The sequence below is a fragment of the Anabrus simplex genome, chromosome 1, assembly GCF_040414725.1.
Source record: "Anabrus simplex isolate iqAnaSimp1 chromosome 1, ASM4041472v1, whole genome shotgun sequence".
NCBI classification, from domain to species: Eukaryota; Metazoa; Arthropoda; class Insecta; order Orthoptera; family Tettigoniidae; genus Anabrus; species Anabrus simplex.
The window spans coordinates 1,642,123,881-1,642,149,645 of NC_090265.1; the positions used below are offsets into that span (position 1 = coordinate 1,642,123,881).

At 37.9% G+C, this 25,765-nt stretch overlaps 1 protein-coding gene across 2 annotated transcripts in view; it reads left to right on the forward strand.

Annotated features, from left to right (window-relative positions):
- The window catches only part of LOC136858650 (bumetanide-sensitive sodium-(potassium)-chloride cotransporter), a 289,427-nt gene that overhangs the window by 206,055 nt on the left and 57,607 nt on the right, over positions 1–25,765 (forward strand). For both annotated transcript variants that reach the window (XM_067138364.2, XM_067138362.2), the window contains exons 5-8: positions 10,515–10,768; positions 10,864–10,978; positions 16,164–16,303; positions 23,321–23,545. In XM_067138364.2, coding sequence (XP_066994465.2) covers positions 10,515–10,768; positions 10,864–10,978; positions 16,164–16,303; positions 23,321–23,545 — 734 coding nt within the window. The remainder of the gene's footprint in view (positions 1–10,514; positions 10,769–10,863; positions 10,979–16,163; positions 16,304–23,320; positions 23,546–25,765) is intronic.

The following is a 25,765-nucleotide window of genomic DNA, read 5'->3' on the forward strand; positions in this document are numbered from 1 at the left end:
GTCAGTCTCTCCAGACCTTCCTGAAACCATTATTTTGGAGTGCTGTGTACCCATGCCTTGACAGCTGTGTCCAGTTCTGCAAAATCCATGAAACGGTGACCACACAGGGGTTCCTTCATGTTCCCGAACAGGTGATAATCACTGTTCGATATTTCTTTGGTGGTGGAATTGTGTCGATTGTTGTTTTGTTTGTGGCTCATGGTAATAGAGCCATGTCTCATCACCAGTCACAATCCTAGCCATGAAGTCAGCTGGATCTTGACCATGGCATTGCAAAAGTTCTCTGCATACATCCACACGCCTCTGCTTTTCATCTGCAGACAAGGGTCTAGGCACCCACGTGGATGACACCGCCCCAACTGTAAATGGCCATGTACGATCAGCTGCAGGGTGTTTCGGCTAATTCCCATGGATGCCTCCATTTTCATAAATGTGATGCATTTGTTTCCTTAGATGGCATGTTCGATCTGGGCAATGTTGGCTGGTGTTGACACTGTCACATTCCTTCCAGAATTGGTTCCCTTGTCCATCGATGTGTGCCCTGTTTTCCAATCTTCCACCCAGTTGTAAACTGTTTTCCGTGATGGCACATGTTCTCCACAGACTGCCACCAAGTACTGATGAATTTCTGCAGTGATGACACCTTCTTTCCATAGGAATCAAGTCATATAGCGCTGTTCCTGACGGTTACTTTCTTCGTTGTCTGCTCCTACGCTGATAGTGTTGTTATGAAATGGCTACATTCATTGGCCCTTGTGTGTGTGCTGCTACCAAACGGTGGAACAAGACACAAGTTACACGTCACCACCTTCAAAAGTGAAATGTGAACCATACCCGGACATACAAACAATGAAGTGTAAAACAATATAGTACGCCCCTCGTATATAATTGAGTTCTTAAAGTGTAACAATCATGTCAAGGATGTTTTTATAAAATGTACAGTAATGTGTAAGCGTAACTTTTTAGATAGGCAATTCTTGTTAGCTATGTATAGTATGTGTAGCCATAACTTATTCGAGCAATTCATGTTAGCCGGATGTTTCTATAAGACATCAAAAATCAAAGTCACTTTATTTGCAGATGAGGTGTCTACCTCAGTGGCAAATATACACTAAAATACATTATTATCAAGCACTAAATTTTAAATTAACAAGAGAAGAAGACATTTTCCTAGAATACAGTATTATGCAATTTACACTAACAATTTTTTCTATTAAACACACAGCTCATCCTTAATAAATTTACATTGTTTACAAAATTTTACTTATAATATCTCTTGTACTTACAAACATAGCTCATATACAGTAGGATGTGAAATTACTTTATATAGCATGTATAAACATAACTTTTAGACAGAACAATTATTCATGTTAGCACAACTATTTTAAGCATTTCAACATAAACAAAGCCTAGGATCCTACCAATTTTGATCTTAGATATTAGGAACAGTGGCTAAAGATGCCTAAAAAATAGGCTAAATATGTCCCACTTAAGACAAAGTAATGATGAAAGATTAAAATGATAAAAAACATATAATGTATTGAAGAAACATTCTTTCAGAAAGACATACCACTTAGTCGAGTATCTCATCTCCTTATTCCAAAGTCTTTCCAGCCCAAAGTTTGCAACATTTTCATAATGTTACTCCTTTGTTGGAAATCACCCAAAGCAAATCGTGCTGCTTTCCTATGGATCTTCTCCAGACTTCAAGGTTTTGTCCCCCAATTCTTCTAGTTCTTTTTCCTTATCTCTCTTTTTTCCTCCCTCCCTCCCTCCCTCCCTCCATCCCTCCCTCCCTCTTCCTCCTCTTCTTAACACCATTGCCTTCCTTTTTTCCATGCTTATTTTCATTCTATATTTACCAGTATACTCACTCAGTAGGTCCAATTGACCTTAAGCTTCCACTCTACTTGCTCCCCACACCAGAATGCCGTCTCCAAACATCACCTTCAGCTCCTTTTCACCATATTTTTCCTTTTCCTCCTTCTCAATTTCATCCATTACCATTATAAACAACAATGGCAACAACATTACTTTGAAGAGGAAATGGGTTACGATTGAAATATATTTCAAACAACTAACTTAAATCAATATTATACAGTCACAGGCAAACCTAGCATGCCAGGGAGCTCGCAGGCTGGAGCAGATCCCATGTAACCAACAGCACACGCAGCTTTGCCGAGGAGAACCTAAAGCTGATGAACTGTATTAATGTATTTATCTGACAGTTTATAGTACTGAAGGTCTTGTCCAATCTGTACCTCACAGCAGCTGTTGAAAGATGTTCACATTTCTTATCCAACCACAAGTCACAGCAGCAGAGAAAGTTCTGGAAAACCTGATGTACTTCATCCCGGTCTATGTTGCATAATACACTTATGATCTATATTGTTATTATTATTTATTTATTTATTTATTTATTTATTTATTTATTTATTTATTTATTTATTTATTTATTTATTTATTTATTTATTTATTTATTTATTATCATTTCAACCTCCTATGCGTTACGATTACACACATCCTTGACTTTTAATGGTCTTTCTTTTTACACCAATACTCCTTCATTCTCTGGCTCACTTTTGCTCGTTTCTCATCCAATAACGCCCTTCTTGTTCTCTTAAGTTTCTCTACGAACAGATCCGTCACCTCCGCAATTTTTCCTTCTGAACACTATTCTGTTTGTAATATCTCCCTCCTCAATGCTACATTTTTTAAAATCCTTATGAACTTCTTTTAGCCATGGTGCTTGGGTCTTTCTTCTTTCCTGGACGATGAGGATCTTATTTGCTAGGCGTTCCAGTCCCATTCTTCTCAGGTGTCCATAGAAAGTCAGTTGCCTTTTTCTTATCGAGGTTGAAATGTTTTTGCATGTTTTTTTTTTTATAGAGCTCTTGATTTGATCTCACACGGAAGGTAAACTTTATTCCTGTTGCTTTCTTGGGTCCAGAATTATTATTATTTCTATTATTATTATTATTATTATTATTATTATTATTATTATTATTATTATTATTATTATTATTATTAAAATAAAACATGCACAAGTGTGCAATAATAAATGTTTTAGCCTTCGGCACTGTGTTCAGTCACTGTTTCAGTGCATTTATTGCAGCTCAGAACATGATATTTATCACAATTCCTTTTGCAAAATCTGCAGATACACTTGTCGGACACTATATGAAATTTACCACTAGCAAGCAGCTTGTGATAGAAACCGTGCACTCCTTATCTGGTCACTACGTTTCTCAATTGCTGATTCACTTCCATCCATCTTCTCTCTACCATGGCACTCACGTAGAAGGATTCCCCTATCTCTTTTTGAGAGCTTGAAGAGTGTGAGGCTTGTTCCTGTACAATTCCTGTTTAAGGGTGCATGAAAGATAATAATCACAAGCAGTTAAGTTAGTCAGAGTTTGTTTCGGACATTGCTTTCTCTTATGTGAAACAGGTTCTGTTTTTTTGCCACTTCATAAATAACCACACCACAGTCATTTTTAAAGCCAAGCAGCCTCCGGATAGTGTCTGTGAAAATTATGTAAGCATTTTTCATACAACTTCTTCATTAAAAATATGTCTCAAGAGGAAATATTCATTGTTGTCTTGTGTATCATATTTTTGCTGTAATATGCCTTGTGTGTTCAGACACGAGCTGTCAACTGGCTGGCAGTGAATAGAAAGTTTCTGTCCTGTACCAAGTCTGAAGTTCCCTAGCCTGTAGCGGTCCTAAAGGACCTCCTTCAGCCTATGAATTCCCTGATGTGTTAGGTTTGCCTCACTCTATATTTCAGGGCTATACTAGGTCTTAGAAGAAATTGATACTGATGAATGGTATAAAGAATTTGCATGAATATTTTCCAATGATCATTATGTAACTGGCAAACTATGTATAATCTATAACAGATATTTCCTTGTCTGATTGTGATGGTGGTGATTGTTGTTTTTTGGCATATGGATCCAACATAATATCTTAGAAATAATACTGAAAGTTAGCTTCAGTGTTCTTGTTGCTACACACTTAACTGAAGTGACCCTGCTGTATGCCAAATTTCCTTGTAGACTTGATACATTAACACCACCAATTGCTTGCACAACAGACTTCATTGTATACAGCTAGGAATATAGAAAACAGATTAATATGGAACTCTCCTGGGGCATCAGGTATGGAAAATACTAAGTTAATCCAACAATGCATGAGTAAAGAATAATGATGACACAGACTTACTAAGAAGAACAGTGAAACTAACTGAAAGTATAATTTCAATTTTGCATCCGTACAAATTTCCTTGTTTATATACAGAATATATGTCTTGCATGTATCTAATATCTATCTGTTTATCTGCATGTATCTCTCCCTTCATGTTTGTATGTTCCATGCACACATCAACAACCACTTCAACTGTCTAAACCGGGCATGTAGGCCTATTTGGAAATTTGAGGTGGAGTCCAAGAACATTTTTCAACAAGTTGATATTTTGCCTAAATTTTGAGTTAGTAGTGCTATCCTAGTTTTAATGTTCGCAATTAACCAAAGTACTAGCATAATATTAATATTATTAATATGATGTAGGTTTTTTTTTTTTTACAGAATATCAAAATAATCATTTATCAGCCAATACTACATCATCATTATCATTGATTTTCTGCTCCAGTATTTCTTAATTGCATATAAATTCTACCATTAAAGTTAGCAGTACAGAATGTGCTCCAGAATTTACCAACTCCTTCTCACTAATCTGCATTCCTATCCTCTTCATCCTGAGTCCAGCTCATTGTCAGCTGCCAATAGAAGTTCCAGCTAAATTTCTAAATTGCTCTGCAGTTCAAATGTTTATTTTACATCATTACATGATCATACAGACTACCAATTTTAGTGGATATTGATTAGCTTCAGCTTGAAATATGAAGTATAGTATTTGAAATAAATGAACATGATGTTATTTGCAGACGATATTGTGATTTGGGGAGAAGACGACAGGAAGGTTCAAGAAGAGTTGAATGTGGTGAATGGGAAGATTGAAGAATGTGGATTGAAAATAAGTGTAGAAAAGAGTAAAACTCTTGTTATGACTAGAGGGGAGAAAGAAGGGAAAGGTCAGATTAGACTTGCAGACAAGCCCCTGGAAGTAGTGGAAATGTTTAAATACCTGGGGAGTTAATTAATGGAGAATGCTCGACTGGATGCTGAGATTAGTAAAAGGATTCAAGCTGGAAGTTGTTTCTATCATAGTGTAAGAAACATGTTATGGGACAAAGATGTGCCAACGGAAGCAAAGGATAATATGTACAAGATGTATTACGTACCCATAACAACTTACGGAGCAGAAACTTGGACAATGACAAAGAAGGATGAGAGTCGAATACAGGCAGCCGAAATGAAGTTCTTGAGGAGTATGATACAGAAGAGTAGACGAGACAAAATAAGGAATGAGAAAATCCAGGAAGAAATTGGAGTGGAAAAAATGAATGATAGAATAGAGAAGAGCCGACTAAGATGGTTTGGGCACATAAAGCGAATGAGCGATGAAAGAATGCCAAAAAAGGTGATGGAAATGCAAATCCAAGGAAGGAGAGGCTGTGGACGACCACGATTGAGATGGAAGGATACCATCCAACGCAGCATTATAGAAAGAATCCTGGACTGGGACACAGTGTTGGAGGATGAGTGGTGGAAAGACCGAAGAAAGTGGAGAGGAACCATATTTGCCCCTACCCGGCTACAGCTGGATGAAGGGAAATGATGATGATGATGATGATGATGATGATGATGATGATGATGATGATGATGATGATGATGATGAGTATTTGAAAATAAATCATGTTTTCAGGCAGGCAAAGGAAGTTTACATCCTTGATCTGAGCCAATCTGCATGAGATTTGAAGACTTGACCATCTTGAAATCTTTTTAAAATGTTCAAAGATGTATTCTCTTCCATTTTCTCCTCTTATATTTGAGATCTTCGTTTCTGAGAATTGGATAATTATGGCTCTCATTCAGAAAACAGTGGGTTCGAACCCCACTGTCGGCAGCCCTGAAGATGATTTTCCGTGATTTCCTGTTTTCAAACCAAGCAAATGCTGGGTCTGTACCTTAATTAAGACCATACCCACTTCCTTCCTACTCCTAGCCCTTTCCTATCCCATCGTCACCATAAGACTCTATTTGTGTCGGTGCAAAGTAAAGCAATTTGTAAAACAAAAAATTATGGCTCTATAGCACTATTTTTTTTTTTAAAGAAGTATACCAGTGTAGTACTCCTGATGAATGCTGCAATGTCCTCTTGGGGAATGAGTTGAGCTCCCATTCTTCATGAAGGACTTTCCACAGCTCCTGCATAGTCTCTGAACTATGACTGTGTAGGAGGACGGTTTGAAAAGTTCTCGGAATCACCACTAGATGTCAGTGCTAGAGCAATGAGGTTCCCGCGCAATAATCACACATACTTTGTGAGTGAACAGGTGGCGTGTCAGTGCTCTAGCTGCAGGAGTGTGGTAGTGACAACTCTTTGTTGTTGTCCCTGTGTAGTGATTTGTGACAATGGAAAAAACTGAGATTCGAGCAGTGATTAAATACTTTGTAAAGAAAGGTATGAAAGCAAAGGAAATTCATGCCGACTTTCAGAACACACTGGGGGACTCTGCTCCTTCATTTTCAACTGTTGCCAAGTGGACCAGCGAGTTCAAATTTGGTCGGGAGAGCTTGGATGATGATCCACGTAGTGGACGACCAAAAAGTGTTACGACCCCAGAATTTATCGCAAAAGTGCATAAAATGGTCATGGAGGATCATCGACTGAAAGTGCGGGAGATTGCTGAAGCTGTAGGGATGTCTTCTGAATGGGCATATTATATTTTAACCGAAAAATTTGGCATGAAAAAATTATCCGCAAGATGGGTGCCGCGGCTCTTGACATTGGACAATAAACGCACCAGATTGGAATTGTCCGAACAAAGTCTGGCCCGTTTTCAGTGCAACCAACAAGATTTTTTGCACCAGTTTGTGACTACAGATGAAACTTGGGTCCACTACTATACCCCAGAGACAAAACAGCAGTCAAAGCAGTGGAAACATTCTGATTCACCACCACCAAAGAAAGCAAAGGAAGTGCGTTCGGCCGGAAAGGTCATGGCCTCGGTTTTCTGGGATGCAAACGGCATTCTGCTGATAGATTATCTTCCTACAGGCCAAACAATTATGGGGCAATACTATGCAAACCTCCTAGACCAACTACAGGAAAAGATACGCGAAAGAAGGCCTTGTTTGGCAAGGAAAAAGGTCATCTTTCATCAGGACAACGCTCTGCCGCACACAAGTGTTATTGCCATGGCAAAACTTCATGAACTGGGGTACGAATTGTTGCCACATCCACCTTATTCACCTGATTTGGCACCATCAGACTTTCATCTATTCCCCAAGCTGAAAATTTTCCTCGGTGGACGGAGATTTTCTACAAGGAAAGAACTGACAGACGAATTGGAGAGGTATTTTGCAGGCCTGGAGGAATCTCATTTTCGAGATGGGATCAAGGCATTGGAACATCGCTGGACCAAATGCATTAGTCTACAAGGAGACTATGTTGAAAAATAAAAGCAGTTCCACCGAGGTAAGATAATTCAAGTACATTCTGAGAACTTTTCAAACCACCTACGTACTTTTCTTCCCAAAATGTCCCATAGATGCTCAACTAGGTTGAGATCCAGGCCATTGCATCAGTTGGACCCCCTACTTTGTTGAGGTACTGAAGGATACATCTTGCTACATGAGGACAGGCATTGTCCTGAATTAGCAGGAAATCTTCACCAATGAATGGTGCAAAAGGAAGAGCATGTTCTATGATTTCTCCAATGTAGCTATGGGCCATCTTCCACAAAGAAGAGCTCTGTTTGGGCAGCCAAGGAGATGCCTCCCCTAAACCATTACAAAACCACCATTGAAAGCTATCCATGAAGAAGAGTTGCATGGAGAATAACTTTCTCCACATCTCCTCCTCACCCTTTCTCGTCCATCTTATAAGTCTATTTATAATGAATATCCAAGTTTGACTAAGTCAACATAGTATAGGAGGAATTGGTGAATTCAAACTAGCAAAGTGAAGCTCAAATGAAATGCAATATAGGCCATGACATCTATCAGGTAACCATATCTCATACTACTTCGTCCAGCATATTCATTCCTAACTTAGACTTTCCCTCCATTATGAATACTCCCTGAAATTGTTGCGACCTGCTTCTATCTGTGCTAACTACTTTCATGTCCAATTTCCAACTTATGAGCAAGACACTCCAAACCCACCCTGCTGCCACTATCATTCAGCCTGAAAACTAAGTGATCCAAGGATGATTTGGCCTATGAATTCACATCCTTCTTGCAAAACACACTGTTAGCTTCTCTGTAACTTACTTTGATTTGATGTCTCTCAAATAATTCAGAATCAAAACACTAGGTGAAACCAATACTGCACCATACACTAAAGAACTGTTTGCTGTCTGCTTACTGTCTTTGTAGAATACAAACCGATCTAGACATTATACACTAAATTCTTTGTTAAGAAAAAGCATGTTTCTTTGAATGTTATATGCTCATTTAATGGAAATTGATAATGTAGGGCCTATATTTCCCTTTTTTTCTTTCATAATTGTCATTTCTTTCCAACATCTGTGCTTTGACTTTCATCATGTTACTTTTTAACCTTTCAGAATTTTTGAAGTTGTTGTCCAGATATTTTGATGAAAATGATTGCAGGGCTGTGTTTCATTTAGCCTAAGTTGCATGGAATATTCTTGCAATGATAATACATAATGATGCAGATCTTCAGAAAAATGTTCTGTTACTAGTATTGTCTAATGTTTACCCAAGATTTATTTATTTATCTATCTATTTATTTCATTAATTGATTGATTTATTTATTTATTTTCCTGATCAGAGAACAATGTTACAGCTCATGGTAAGGGTGGAAGAAAGAGATTCATTACTGAATGAGGAAGGAAATGGCGATGCTTCCCCAAGAATATTACAATATGGAAGATATTCATGAGGGATTACTCTCCATTTCCTTTGAAAATTACTGTACTGATTGTTATAGAATATGGGCTGATTTGTGACAATATATTTTTTTTAAAGCAACTATGCATGCAAAAACTAGCTGATCAAACCCAGTTATGACAAGTGTGTGCATTACTGCTATTGGTTCCTCAACTTTTATGAATGCAACTGGAATACAGGCAATGATATGGTTTAGCAACAATGTCATAATTCTCAAGAGATGAGAATTCTGACATAAGAAAACCCTCAGGAAACCCATCAGATACTACTTCATCCATAGAAAGTGGGCATGAAATTCCTCTGTGAGAGTCACAAATCAATTTTCTTTGAAGGAACTCTGAAAACTACTGCTTACCAGATATTTTTATTACATTTGGGGAACATCTAAACAATGACAGTTCCAGTAGGATGTTGTTATACTTCCCGTGAGTGCATGGTAATCATCACCAGCTTCTTTGAGGACTATGCTGTCTCCAGAAACCTATGGCCCCCAAGGTTACTGCATTATTTCTTGGGAGGCTATCTTTAAGAGAGAGTCTATGAGAAAAGACCATGAACTATCAAACTTAACAACCAAAATGAACATTACGAATGAATGTACCAGAAAACTTGGTGAATTGAGGAAGAATGTGTCTTGAAGTGAACAAAGTAGTGGTAGGTTATTGTTTTAAAAGGAAGTACAACTGGGCAACCATCCTCTCTTAATACTAATCAGAAGGAAAACGGAATACTTTGAAAAATGAAGATATCAGCAAAAGAAAGGGAAGGGCCATGAAGGGAGTAAAAATGAAAGACATCTTAGTCATCTCAAGCCTAACACCATCAGGGTCCAAAAAAAAGTGCAAGAGCTGACTACGAGAGGTCAAATAGGAAAGATGAAAATGAGGAGACTGGCACAAGTAAGTGGAACCAATGCCAAACTACTGATATATCCATTACAAATAGCGTCTGCTCAATGGAGCAGCTAATGGCATCTGTTCTCCATGTTAGAAACAACCTAAAACTTTTTATCAGCAGCAGCTCTAAAATGTCTTCAGGACTGGCAACCCTTTGTAAAAAAAATAGCCTAAATTAAAGCAAATATAACAAAGTTGGGACACGGTGTTGGAGGAGGAGTGGTGGAAAGAACAAAGAAAGTGGAGAGGAACCATATTTGCCCCTACCCGGCTACAGCGGGATAAAGAGAAACGATGATGATGATGATAACAAAGTCTCAGAGAAAATGGGTAATCATACAGTAGTTTTATCATAGTATTATTATGTCAAATATTATAGGTGATTAAAAAGTAGGACATTTAACTGAAGCACTCTGTACACATTCAAAAATGTGTTCAAGGCAATTTCCCTCATGTTGAAATTTGGTATTACAGTGTCTCAGACCGCATTTAATTAAAAAAAACTAGTGCAGATATTTCTTTATTCACTCCTAACTCAAATAATTCTAATTGCACAATGTCTACTTCTGTTTAAGGTGGAATATACTACATGATTTCGCGATCTCTTGGGCCCGAGTTTGGAGGAGCTATTGGTCTTATGTTTACTCTTGCAAATTCAATAGCTGTATCCATGTATATTGTTGGTTTTTGTGAATCACTGCAAGATTTATTGAGACCATTTGGAGCACAAATTATTGATGGTGCAGTACATGATATAAGGATTATTGGACTAATAACTCTAATCGCAATTCTTATACTGGCAATTGTCGGAATGGACTGGGTAACAAGGGTGAGTATAAAACAATAATATATTTAAGTTTAAGTCACCAATTGCAGCTCGAATCTTAATTGAAATATATGTATTCTGGTTCTGTTCTCTTCCAGACACAAATGGTTTTGTTAGTGGTCCTTATTGCATCTCAACTTGACTTCATAATTGGGAGTATAGTTGGACCAAAGAGCGATTTAGAAACTGCAAGAGGATTTGTAGGTTATAATAGTAAGTAAACTTTCAAGGGAAAAAATGAAGTCATCAATTAATTAAGGTGCATATTTTGATTATAAACTCATGCCTGTAACCAGAACAAGACATGACATAAGCTATCTCATTGAAACAGGCTTGCAGGTTGTTGCCAAGTTGGGTTAGTAGCTTCCAACATTTCACCAGAAACTGCGCCCACCATTGACGAGGGGTCTGCTCTTCCTGAAGGTTGGAAGTTTGTGGCAGTGTGCTTCCAATATATATATATATATATATGGCTTATTGTTCCTCTTCTTCTTCTTCTTCTTTTTCTTATCTTCAATCGTTAGGTTGGTAGGTGACATGCATGTCTTCCAAGCATCGTCTTCCTTTAGCCAATAGCTTCAGGTGGCAATAGGTGCATTTGCCTTTAATGCCATCTATAAATTGAGTTCTTGGTCTTCCTTTACTCCTTTTTCCTTCCAGCTTCCCTTCAATAATGGTGGTGCACCATCAAATGGCCATTAAAGCTACCGGTATTCTTTTTTTGTTCAAGGATTCGACCAAGGTGCGTTTCTCGCTTACTCTTTTGAGAACATTTTTGTTTGTGACTTTATCAGTCCAAGGTATCTTTAGTGTTCATCTCCAACACCACATCTCAAATGTCCTGAGTTTCAAAACATCTGGTTTTCACAGAGTGTTTCAGAACCATAACTTACAATACTCCATACAAAACTTTTCACAAAGTGCTTCTGCAACTGTAAATTAACATTCTTGGATGTTAGTAGAGACTTCCTTTTTGAGAAGGCTTCTTTTGCCTGTGCAATTCAAGCATTTGCTTCCCTCATACATTTTCCATCAGATGTGATCAGGCTCCCTAGATATTTAAATTCCTTTACTTGGACTAATTTCTCTCCATCCATTAGCACATTGACAGTTTGGTCACCCTCCCTAGTGCATACCATTACCTTGGTTTTCTTTTTGTTTATTCTCATACTGCACCTGTCTTGTAGTAATTTGTTTGTGATTCAGTGCCTTTTCCATTTCTTTCTCATTCTCAGCTATCAGGGCTATATCATCTGCAAAACATATGGTACTGAACAGTTTGCCATTAACTTTTATATCATGACTGTTCCTAGCTTTAATTCTTTAATGGCTTCTTCGATGTAGATGTTAAATAAATGTGGCGATAGTCCACATCCCTGTCTTAATCCCTTCCCAATTCTTGCTTCAACTCTTTCCTTGCCACTTAATGCTGTCTGGTTCTTGTAAAGTTGATAGAGTATTCTTCTGTCTCTGTAGTCTCTGGGAATAAGAATAGTTTGCTCAAAGTCTGTTGGTATTTCTCCTGTTATATATATTTCGTTTATTAGCTTGTATAGATTGTCCTTGGCTTTATCTCCTAGGGCCTGTAAAAGTCGGCAGGTATCCCATCAGACCCTGAAGCCTTTCTATGTCTTAACTCTTTGAGGGATTTGTCAAATTCTTCTCTTATAATTGGTGGTCCTAATTCATCAACATCCACTTGGTCCTCACTTTCAAGGACATCTGCATCTAGAGTTCCTTCATAGAGTTCTTCTGTGTACTCCTTCCATCTTAACACTACTTCATCTTCTTCAGTTAGGGCTTCACCATTCTTGTTCTGTATGATGTTCATGATGTTCTTTCTTGTTCCAAACCGTTTCCGTATCTCAAAGTGATATTCACCGCACTGGCTGGCAGCCACCCATTGGTTATGTTTTCCCTTGGCTATTCCCTGTTCCTGTGTTCACTTAACTTCTTATCTTGGCTGTTTTAAATATGAGTTTCCAGGCTCTGTTTACCCATTCACTTCTTCCTTCCTGTTGAAATTGTTGGTACATTTGAAAATTCCTTTGAATTCCCATTGTAATCGAACATGGAAGTGTACTGTAGTTGAAGGTATATCCATTTCTTCATTATGCATGCAATCACACCACTGGCATAGTCATATACCTTTGGAGTGGAGCCACAGTTTCAGTCTACTTCTGACTTTCTGAAAGAGTATATGCCTTAAGAATGCCAGACGCAGTTTGTGGTGAAACATTGGGTGCTTCTAACCCAATTCAACCACAGGCTACAAGACTAGAGGAATTTTTTTTTTACGTACACTGAGATGCCAGCCATAAAAGTCTAAGCTTCATTATAGACTGTTATGCCTTCAGCGTTCAGTGTGTAAGCCTCTGTGAATTTACTAAATACCTCCACAATCCTCAATTTATAACTAGCTGTGTGGCTTCATTTATTTCCATACCTCTTAGAAACTAAGTCTAACCAATGTCTTCTTGGTTTCCCTCTCTTCTTTGACCCTCCATCACTGAGTCCATTATTCTCCTAGGTAACCTAACCTCCTCCATTTGCCTCACATTACCCCACTACTGAAGCCAGTTTATCCTTACCACCTCATCCTTGAATCCATTCCTAACTTAGCCTTTTATCTACTCATTCTGAGCACACTCCTGCCATTGTTCTACCTGTTTGTAGATCATTCTTGCTACTTTCATGTCTTTTATTTGTAACTTATGAATAAGATATCCTGACTCCACCCAGCTCTCACTTTCATGCAGTAGAATTGATCTGAAAACAGACCAGTGTAATGCTAATTTTCATATCATACTCACTGCACGTATTTTCAAGTTCTAAAGATATTAGATTGCAGGCTTTCAGTAAAGTCTGCTATTTAGATCAAGTCATTGGCATAGGCCAAACTGCTCACTTCATTTCCAGCTAACTGAATCCCTCCCTGCCACTTTATACCTTTCAGTTAGTGAAAAAATGTGTGAATCTTATTCTTCTTCTTAAATGTCTCATTTTGTTCAGTGGATGAGAGGATAAAAATACTTGGTTTGTTCTCTCCTATCTGACTTCATGCTGCTATGGTTTATAGTTAAATGAGCAAATGCATAATAATTGAGAAAGAGATTGTATCTTACCTAAGTAGAAATTCTCTTTTACAGGCATTATATTTATTCAATCTTTTATTCTCCATTTCTCATTTACAAAATAAATCTATTAATCACAACTGATCTGCATTTAGGCCTGTTGTCCAGGTGGCAGATTGCCTATCAATTGTTCACCTAATCTTGTTTTTTAATGTTTTCAAAGAAGTTGGGAATTAATCAAATTTTCTTTGGTAATTATTCCAATCCCTAATTCCTCTTCCTATAAACAAATATCTGCCCCCATTCGTCCCCTTGAATTCTAACTTTATCTTCATATTATGATCTTTTCTATTTTTAAAATTTCATTCAAGGTTACTGGTCTACTTATGTCATTCCACATCATATTCATGCTGACAGCTTGGAACATACCGCTTAGTTGAGCGGCTCATCTCCTTTCTCCTAAGTCTCCCCAGTCCAAACTTTGCAACATTTACATAATGCTATTATTTTGTCAGAAATTTGCCCAGAGAAAATTGAGCTGCTTTCCTTTGGATCTTTTCCAGTTCACAAATCAAGCAAACCTGGTGAGGGTCCCCATACACTGGGACCACACTCTAAATGGGGTCTTACCAATGACATATACACCCTTTCCTTCACATCATTGCTCATCATGAATTCCTTCCAGCAAGCTGGGTAGGATGTTTTAGAACTATGTGTCTCCATTTTTTACGATCTTGATATGCTTCTTACAGGGCGAGTTGGCCGTGTGGTTTGGGTCACGCAGCTGTGAACTTGCATCCGGAAGATGGTGGGTTCGAACCCCAATGTCGGCAGCCCTGAAGATGGTTTTCCGTGGTTTCCCATTTTCACACCAGGCAAATGCTGGGGCTGTACCTTAACTAAGGCCACGGCCACTTCCTTCCGACTCCTAGGCCTTTCCTGTCCCATTGTCGCCATAAGACCTATCTGTGTCAGTGCGACGTAGAGCAAAATAGCAAAAAGATATGCTTCTTCGCTCTCTAGAGCATGCCATATTTCTCCTCTCTTCTCTAAATCTTCTCTAACCTGGTCTAACCATCCTTTTCTAGGGCATCCAATCAGTCTTTCATCCCAGAACGTTCTCAGAATAGTGCCTTGGAATTTGAGTGTAGGCTGCATTCGCTTAACGTGTCCTAGCCACTTCAACATTGCAATACTCAGCCTTTCTTACTACACCATCACTGCATCCCCTAAATACCCTCATAAACATATGAAGAGATCTGTAACATTTATTTACAATCCCATTAATGTGATTACCTCAATGAAGATCTCTCCTTATATTAAAGCCCAAGTACTTATGGTGATCTCCCATGAGGTACTTTCACCTCATCAACACAGTAATTACAGTAAAATTGAGGACTTTTCCTGTTAGTGAAACTTACAACCTAACTGTTTATCCTGTTTACCATCATACTTTGCAAACCATCTCACAATATTGTCAAGGTCTCATTTTTAGTTGTTCGAAATCCTGTAACGTATTTACTATTCAGCACAGTATAATATCTGCAAAAAGCCTTATCTGTGATTCCAATTCTTTCTTCTTCTACTTCGCCAATGGGTCACCTAGGACCATGCAGAATCAACATTTTTCGGCCTTCTTTTTTGCCCAGTAATTCTAAATCTTCAACAATTGTGCACGTCTCCAGTCCTCCAACCAAGCCGATCATGTGGATTTCCTTTCTTGTTCCTCAAATCCCCGTGTTTGAATGATGTTTTGTATTTCCTTTCGATCTTGTAGATTTGGCAATCCTAATTCCGTGAGGTCTTTCTCTAATAATTTGTACCACTTTGGTCTAGTGGCCTTGTTTTGTAGAAATTTGTAAATTTGATGTGAAAGTCTGTTAGGTTTCATTCGTTTAAAATGTCCTTCACTATTTCATCCATAATCATTATGAATAACAGTGGTGACAGCACACCTCCTTGTCTTAGTCCAGTTTCATTCCAAAACTGCTCTGTTCTCCTCACGTGTCTGGACACTGATGCAAAAGATTTTGTACATTACTTGCACATATTCTATCATTTTGATTTCCAATATCATTACAGCTATAACAGTTTAAAAGTGACCACATATGTATTAGTGTCAAATAGTTTACAGTACTGATATAGAGTAAGAAATTAATTTGCTTACGCGTACATGAACGATTATATGTATGATGTATACATATGACTATATGATTGACTTTTGTCAATTACAACAGTATGTGTAAAATAAAATTATTCTGTTCTCTTACATTCTATACCTCAGTGACTTTTTAAAAAATATTCTATGTGTTTTTTCTTTACAGTGAAAACATTTAAGGAAAATCTGTGGAGAGATTACCGTCGTTTTGAAGGAGTTGACCACGACTTCTTCTCGGTGTTTGCTGTTTTTTTCCCTGCTGTAACAGGAATCGTAGCTGGAGCTAATTTATCTGGAGATTTGAAGGTATAGTCAGTACTACAACAAATTATAGAAAGGAACAAATAAGTGAAGAATGTCCAGCTCCATGGCTAAATAGTTAGCATGGTGGCCTTTAGTTGAAAAGGGTACTGGGTTTGATTCCTGACTGGGTCAGGGATTTTAACCTTCATTGTTTAATATTGTGTGTGTGTGTGTCTCTCTCTCTCTCTCTCTCTTGTTTTCAGCATTAGATTTCATCATATGAGGTGCCTAGTATCAAACATGGACAAAAGCCATCTTGTTAATTTTTCAGTAGAGCCACATTTTTGTTTCTCTATGTTAAACCCACGTTACATGTGTGAAAATTTTTGTGTGTCATATTTCCAGCCCTATGAACAAGAAAATCATGGTCGACACTTATGAATTTCAGTCTAAGTCAATGTAAAACACGTTCAAATATGACGATGTCCATTTTTGAAACTGAGATTGGCTTTTGTCCATTTTTTATACAAACATCCATGTAATTGTCCACTTTTGAAACAAACTATCCCAATATTTGGAAAAAAGTTGCAGGATGACACGAGAGTAAACTTCCATTTTAAAAGAAATACAATTAAAATATGAAAGAAATAAGGCTATTCTTATACTTTAACATTTTTAACATTCACTTCAGTTCTTGCTTCACTGTCTTTCTGGGCAAATAACCTCTGGTTCATCACAAGGGTCTTCAAAACAATCACATTCATAAATAATAATTAACAGCTTGTTCATTTTCACTACAAATGTTCTTATCGATGACTTCGACATACCACTTAAGACAAGCATTAATTTCCAATCTTTTCCAAAGTGCTTTCCTAGTAATTTGTCAACATCTTTAAGTTTCTGTGGGTTTACATTCATGCCAATATCAGTAGGTAAAGGATTCATTAATGTTAGACTTACCTGTAAAGTTTTCGTGATCTTATGCTCAATACCTGTCTCCAAATAGTAGCCTACCTCACCTTTAACTCAGGAGCGGAGCACCAAGAGTTCGCATTACTTGATGAGAACCAGGGGAACTGACGAAAGCGCCGGCTGTTGATCACCCACAGTACGGCGCGTTAGCTTGAGTGAAGACGAGAGATTCAGCAGCTGGCTTTACCTCCTAAGTGCCGCTTGGCCTTGGCTGTTGCCATGACAACCGTGACGTCACCCGCGTACTTAACTCATTGCGAAATGTACGAGTGAAGTTGCGGGAAGATCGGAATGTTTTGTCTTCCCTGCTTCATCCTGTGTGAAGTACGAGTACTTACGTATCGTGGTTCATTCGTAGTGTTGTGCTGTTTTATTTAAACATGTATCCTGTTTATGACATAGTGTGTATTTTATTAGAAACACCATTTTCACGTTGGAGAAACGAAGATCAGAATGAAGTTCTACGTTTTGGTCGCCCTACTGAATCACTGCGAATTTGTGCTACAAAAGAAGTGAAACATTCCGGTAAATCTTACAATTTGAACATAACACGTTCTTTACATAAGCACTCAGAATCTGCAGAACATATAAAATGCCAGCCAGCTAGATTTGAGGACTTTGGAAAGAAATCAAAATACGATCTCTGATACCCTGAAGGAAAATGATAGACTGTATATTGTACACTTCAATGAAAATGTGCGTTTAAATAGGCTTTTCCTTCAGTTGGTAATTGATGCAGTGCTCTATTTAAGTAAGCAAGAACTAGCATTTCGTGGTCATGACGAAACATTAAATTCAATAAATTGTGGTAATTTTAAGGAATTGTTAACATTGCTGGTATCAAGGAGCCCTGCAGAAATACAAAACCAGTATTCTAAGATAAAAAGTGTGTTTAGTGACGAATCAAAGAGTATTCAAAATGAGTTAATCGAGTGCATTTCAAAATACATCGATGATTTTGTAAGTCTGATATTTTTTTTTTTTCTGTTCAGGTGGACGATACGACAAATATCACACAGGTATCTCAGTGTTCTGTAATTGTGAGGTTTGTTAATGCTGATGGGGCTATAGTGGAACGTTTCTTAGGTTTCCATGATGTAAGTGCTGACAGATCCTCAGATGCTTTGTTTGCTTTATTGGACAAAATTTTGGGACCATTCGATTACGAGCACAAATTAGTAGGACAGTGTTACGGTGGTGCTAGCGTGATGTCTGGCCATTTAAAATGACTCCAGAGAAAGATGAAAGTGAAAGCTCCTCTTGCAGTATTTGTATACTGTTTGGCGCACCGATCAACATTTGGTCTTACAACAGAGTCGTAAAACAATACGAAAGTGTCGTATTTTTCATCAATTTCTGGAATACCATCCTTTTTCCATCACTCGGCGAAGAGAACTTACGCCATTTCTGCTGTATCGGGGCCACGCATTCCAACCATGACTCCTGTCCGCTGGAGCTCGAACTCAAAATTATTGAGTGTAATTGTGGATGACTGGGAAAAGCTGAAAGAAGTTTTCGAAAATATAGTTACCAGTGAAGAGTCCGGTGACAAATGTATTCTACTTGCCAGAGGCTTTCTTCACGACATGAACAGTTTTGAATTCACTTTTCTGGCAGAAGGGTTTCATGACTTTTTTGTTTAACTGATATTCTTTATGATATTTTGCAAAAGAAGTCATTGGATGTGAACTATTGTATATCAAAAATATGAACAACATGTGATCTTCTAAGAAACAAGAGGACCGATGAACATTTTCTAATTATATTTGAAAAGGCCAGCAAAATGATGGATATGCGCCAAACCCGAGAGTATAGCACCATTACTCAGGACGAATGTGTTCAGATGTATCGAGTTTTATATTTTGAAATTTTGGATAACATTTTGATGGAAATTGATGAGAGATTTCGCGATTGTGATAAAATTAAACTTGTTTGCTTAGCCGATAACATAAAATTTGAAGAATACAACACGTGCTTTCCTTCTAGCATTCTTGAAAACGTGCAAAATTTCTTTGGATCTGTGTTTCCCAAGATACATCGCTTAAGAAACGAACTCTCTATTTTGTATGCCGATGAAAAGTACAGACATGTTTCTACTGAAAACATGTTCCAAATGCTTCACGGAGATAAAGACATTTTTACGGACGCTTATAAGTTGTTCTCCCTTTTTCTGTCCATCTCATCTACTACTTCGTCAGTGGAAAGAAGCTTTTCTTGCCTAAAACGTATAAAAACATACCTTAGAAATGCAATTTCAGAAGAGAGACTTTCTTATTTGGGAAATATTGCTATTCAGAAACAACTACTTCTGCACTTAATGAACAAACAACCATTCTATGAAGACATTACTGACAAGTTTGCAGCTTTAAAGGTCCGGAGGATCGACTTGATGTACAAAAAATACGTGAGTTCAATTATTAAGAAAACAATTAATGTAAATATATATATTTTCTTTACTACTATAACTTTTTCAGTTTCTAGCGTCAGTAAACAGCTGTGCGTCATAAATGAAAACACGACAAATTGTCCAACTCTTCCTGAGGGTGCCACGCTTCTATAATTGTTAGTCTCCCGGTCAGATCTTATCTCTACTTTGCATTGTAGAGCAAAGGCAGCTACATGGTTGCTGCGCTGTGACGTTACACAGCGCTCCGGTCTACATTTTTGGTCACGTGCTGATCCCTCCGCCAGTCACAGGTATGAGGTACGAGTACAAAGCAACCCAAAACAACATGTAGTTCCTAAATCTGTCGCTTGAAACCGAACGGGCCATAGCTCTTCACCATACTTTACAGCCACGAGCCGCCACTGCTTTAACTACAACATTGCCTCTTTTCGTGCTCCTGAGTACAATTCTGTCCATCTCATCTACTACTTCGTCAGTGGAAAGAAGCTTTTCTTGCCTAAAACGTATAAAAACATACCTTACACCTTACACTGTGAAATCTTGAAATGAAGTTGACTAGCAGATTTCAGATAAATCTGTGCTTGTTCTTTCCAATTCAATGGTTCCACGGTTTGTCCAATCATTTTCACTGTACCATACATTTTGAACACCTCAAGATATTCATCAGGACTTACTATGGTCGTCATCTTCTTAAGGTCTTTCTCAATCAGTCCAAAAATCCTATCTGTAGGCAAATATAAGTGTCCAGCAACTGGAAATGCCAGTTTTAATTTGTCAACAGAGGATGGTGCATACGTTGTAAGCCACTTTGCACACATCGCCAACATATTAATGTTTTTATTTTGGCCGGCGCAGCAATCAACTTGACTGAAGCCTTGTGAATCATTAGATCGTAACTCATTGACAACCGCTGATGCTATTTCATTTGATGATTTTTTCCCTCATTCTCCAGCCATGTATAAACAGTCACATTGTCAGGGCGCAGTTTGCTTTGAGATGTGCCTATTACAACAGACAGATTGTAACAGTAGAGTTGTCTGGAATAATAAGCCGAAAGTTCACTTAATTTTGGCGAAACAAGGTTCTTTCGGCAATCGTAGGACATTAAAAAGCAGTCCTCCTCTTTTTCCTTAAGATGTCGATAAAAATTCTCTGGTCGCCATGACAGTTTGATGTCACTTGTAGAAATATGATTGGCTGAAACTGTCATGTCCGTTTTTGATACAAACTACATCTGGAGGTGTCCGATTATGAAAGAAACTGCATATTTCTATGTTAGAAATTACGTACAAATATTTGTTTATGAAAGACACGGACCATTAATTCAGAGAGAGCATTAAAAAATGCTATAAGGATCAATCCTTAACTCAATTTTGATATAGGTGGCGCATGTCCATGTTTGATATTATGCTGTGTCAAGATTTTTCAGCTCAAGAATCAGGTGGTGTCGGGAAGAGCCTCCTGTCTTAAATCACCAGCCAAAACCAAAATGAGCCGGGGTGGCTCCAGCACCCCCAGAAATAACTGGGAAAAGAAAGTAGTAGTAGTAGTAGTAGTAGTAGTAGTAGTAGTAGTAGTAGTAGTAGTAGTAGTAGTAGTATAGAAATGTGGGAACAAATTTGTATTAAAAGATGGAAGCCATTCTTTTCAGTATCAACTTGGTAAATATATATTTATTTTTTTCAATTTGTCAAGCACAAAATACAAATTTATGAAAATATTAGAACATACCTGGAAAAGAAAACAGTTTGTCAATAACAGAATGACATGTTTGTTTTAAAAGAAAATCCTCAGATTCTATCAAATCACTTTTATATCATGAGTATCTTCTTCTCCTTCTTCTTCTTTCCCTTTTCACAAATCTGCGGGGTCACAGGTGCAAACTATGTCACACACATGGATTTGGCCCTATTTTATGGCTGGATGTCCTTACTGACACCAACTCTTTGTGGAGGGATGTAATCACTGTTGCATGTTTCTGTGGTGGTTGGTAGGGGGGGAATATGAAAATGAAGAGGAAGGTTTTGGGACAAACACGAACACCAAGTCCCTGACCCAGAAGTATTAATCAGAAGCGTTAAAATCCCTGACCTGGCTGGGAATCGAACCCAGGACCCTCAGAACCGAAGGCCTAAACGCTGACCATTCAGCCAAGGAGTTGGGCATTAATATCATAAGTATATATCTATAAAGTTTTTTACATTGCATAAGCTTGTCATTGATTATGAATACATGATATTATTGATATTATGAATAAGTGCATAAAACTATTTGAATATTAAGGCTCTGTGTTCAACACCTCATAGAATGCAAAGAAGTTTTCTGAACTTAGTGTTCACTGGTTACTGTATGTCCACTCCTGTCTGTCGTGAACTGACCAGGCCTTCAGCTAACACAAGCTGGTTTGGTTGCAAATGGAATGTGGTTATAGTTCATCTGTTCTTGAGTATAGTTGAGAATTGTTTGCAACTGACTCTGCTAACAACTAGATCATCCACAGAATCTTGCACACAGAACACTCAAAGGCATCTTCTTCTTACCATGCCGTCTTCTATTGAAGGTTGGCAACCATCATGGCTATACTAGTCTTTGAGTCTGGAACATCGAAAAGCGTTGTCATGTTCATCTCGAACCAGTCCCTCAGGTTCTTCTGCCAGGAGATTCTTCTTTGGCCAGGTCTCCATTGTCCTGAGACCTTCCCCTGCATTATCAACTGTAGAATCCTCTACTTTTCATTCTGCAGCACGTGTCCAAAATATTCAAGTTTCCACTTCTTGATGGAAAGGAGTACTTCAGTCTTCTTGTTTAGTCTTTCCATTACCTAGTATTCCGTACTCTTTCAGTCCACGAGATACATAACATCTGCTGATAGATCCACGTATCAAAGGCTTCCGGCTTCTTGCACAGGGCCTGGGTTAGTGTCTACCCGTCCATTCCATACAATAGTGTGGGCAATACATAGCCCTGACCGCTCACAGCCTCAGATCTAGATTGAAATTGCGATTGCTGAGGAGTTTCTTCATTTTAATGAAGATGTGTCGTGCATGCTCAATTCTTAACTTGATCTCATGGCTGAGCTCTCATTGTTCTTTCAGAATACAACCAAGGTACTTGTCCTGTCAAATACTCAAAGGTGCAACAGTCTATAATGAAGGTGTATGTATGTCTGAAAATTATTTATGTACGGGAAATTTATTTTGGAATGTCTTAGTGTGCATTAATGATTTAAAAGAATAAATTTGTGTATACCATGAGAAGTCTGATACAAATAAGTGGAAGCAATGCCAGACTCAGCTAGGGGAACTGCAGTCGCCAACCCATGCTGCCAAGTTGGAAGCTTCTGAACTCTCTTTTAGTCACCTTTTACAACAGACAGGGGAAGAACTGTGTTGTGTGCGGTGTGTGAGTTGCAGGAATGTTGGGACAGCACAACTACCCAGCCCCCAAGCCAAGGGAATAAACTATTTAAGACTAAAATCCATCAACCTGGCTGGGAATCAAACCCAGAGGCCCAGGAACCAAAGTCTAAGATGCTGACTATGCAGCCATGGACATGTTTTAAATACCACTTAGCCTACTCCTAGTTTATCCTCCTATATCACTAACATTCGCACCAATCTGCTTTTATTAAAATTTATTAGGATTTAATTAAGATTTAATTATAATTTGTATCATTGTACAATATTCTTGTCCCATTCCAGGATCCCAGCAGTTCAATTCCGATAGGTACTCTGCTTGCCATTGCAGTGACATTCATTTCATATGTGGCATATGGTTTTATGATGGGAGGATGTATCTTGAGAGATGCTAATGGTAATGTGACAGCATATCAACAAGCACTTGCAGATAATGTCGAAGATCCATGGGCGGCAATAACCGACTGTGAAAATGAAACCTGCATCTATGGTTTAGAGAACGACAATCAGGTATGATTAATGCTTCAATAGGTAGTAGTTCTCAAAACTTCCATGAATCGCAGTTAGATCATAGTAATAACACATACACAAAAAAAAGCTCACCAGTAAATGACAACAGACATTCGTAATGATTTCAGACATAATGAACTATCATGTATTTGCATTTGTAATAAACCATTATTTTGTTTGTTACTCTTGGATTTTAAATAAAACTATCTCAGTCACTATTGATCTGCATTTAGGGCAGTCGCCCAAGTGTCAGACATCCTCCCTATCTGTTGTTTTCCTAGCCTTTTCTTAAATGATTGCAAAGAAACTGGAAATTTATCAAACATCTCCCTTAGTAAGTTATTCCAGTCCCTAACTCCCCTTTCTATAAACAAATATTTGCCCCATTTTGTCAAATATATCCACCCTTTCAGTCACTCTTTTGTCTAGTCCATTTGCACTCATTTTTGCTAGTAGTCTCCCATGATCTACCCTATCAATTGCCTTACATAGGTCAATCGCGATACAGTTCATTTGACCTCCTGAATCCAAGATATCTGCTATATCTTGCTGGAATCCTACAAATTGAGCTTCAGTGGAATAACCTTTCCTAATCCCGAATTGCCTTCTACTGAACCAGTTATTAATTTTGCAAACATGTCTAACATAATCAGAAAGAATGCTTTCCCAAAGCTTACATGCAATGCATGTCAAACTGACGGGCCTGTAAATTTCAGCTTTATGTCTATCACCCTTCCTTTATACACAGGGGCTTGATAGAATTACTTGGGGTTGAATTAATTCTAATATTTAAGATAACTTTGTAGCGTGCTAAATAATGATTTAATATTTTTTGATATTTCTCCACAGATTTGAAGAATGGCTCTAATTGTTGGCAATCATGTAGGGTGACTGGTTCTATTATTGCTTTCAATAATGACCTCATACTGTTTATCCAACAATAACTGACTCCATCATATTTAGGTGCATTTTAGTGTAAAATCTTCATTGCTACTTGCTACTTTGAACGATGCCCAAAAGATATGGAAGGCATCTCGGAGTACTTATTAGGGGAAATTATGATACCAGAAACTTTCAAAATGCTCTACAAGATATTAAAGCTGGGCAGTTGTTGTACAGAAGAGCTACAGAAAAATATGGAATAGCCAAAACAACAATTGAAGAAAAATATTGGATGGTCAACAAGTTGTGGTCACAGAAGAAAAAGTTATTGTAGAGGGTAATCTGTGGGCTGCTCCCTGGGGGGTCCCCTTTGTCATCTGTAGATGTTGGGTATATAGTAAAAAGTTACCTTGACCAATCCGGAGAAAGATAAAAATATTTTAAAATTAATTTTAAAATAATAAAATAATTTGAAAAATATTTTTAAAATAATAAAAGTAGTGAAGTAATTTTTAAAATTTTTCTCTTTCTCTTGATTGGTCAAGGTAACTTTGCCCCACATGGAGTGGGTGGTTCATTTCTAAAGAGTCAATACAAGATTCTCAGTGTTCATCTCAGTGAAGTAATTAAGAACACTCACAGAAGAAAAAACTGAAAATTCAAAATACTAAAAATTATTTTATAAAAACTGCAAAGTGCGTTGGATGTCGTCCCATTTTATCAACAACATCAGACAAGATCTCCAAATTATCAGTAGGATTAATAAAGGAAGTTTAATGAATAACCTAAAAAACATCCACATTACTCTCGATAAACTAGAGAACAGGGAACAGAATCTAAACGAAACGAACGAAAAAACCTCCTATACGAACAATTCAGTAAATACGTGGAAATGGTAAACAGTAAACAAACAAGACAAACAAATGAAATACTCGAACACGACGTCACTGAAACACAACCAGTAATCCCTCCCCCCTCACAAGACGTACTAGATGACGACACAACTCTACTTCCCCCTTCTCCGGAATATTTCACGAACAATCAGACCATGTCACACCGCTATCACACTAGGTCGTGCACGAAGGCAGTTCTCCGAGGCAACGCGGATTAAACATTTGCCAGATAAGGTAAGTCAAGGCCACGCAATCTCGAATACAAATATCTTCCCGCTATCTATTTAGAATTCGGAGCTTTTTACTTTTATCATATGTCATATTTTAATACATTATGATCTCCTGCTGGTTACAGATCGCGAGGCAAGCTGCCCAAATCAGATCGCCATTTTATATAACAGAAGCCACCACAGGGTTTTAGCAAGTTAAACGACTAACACAATTT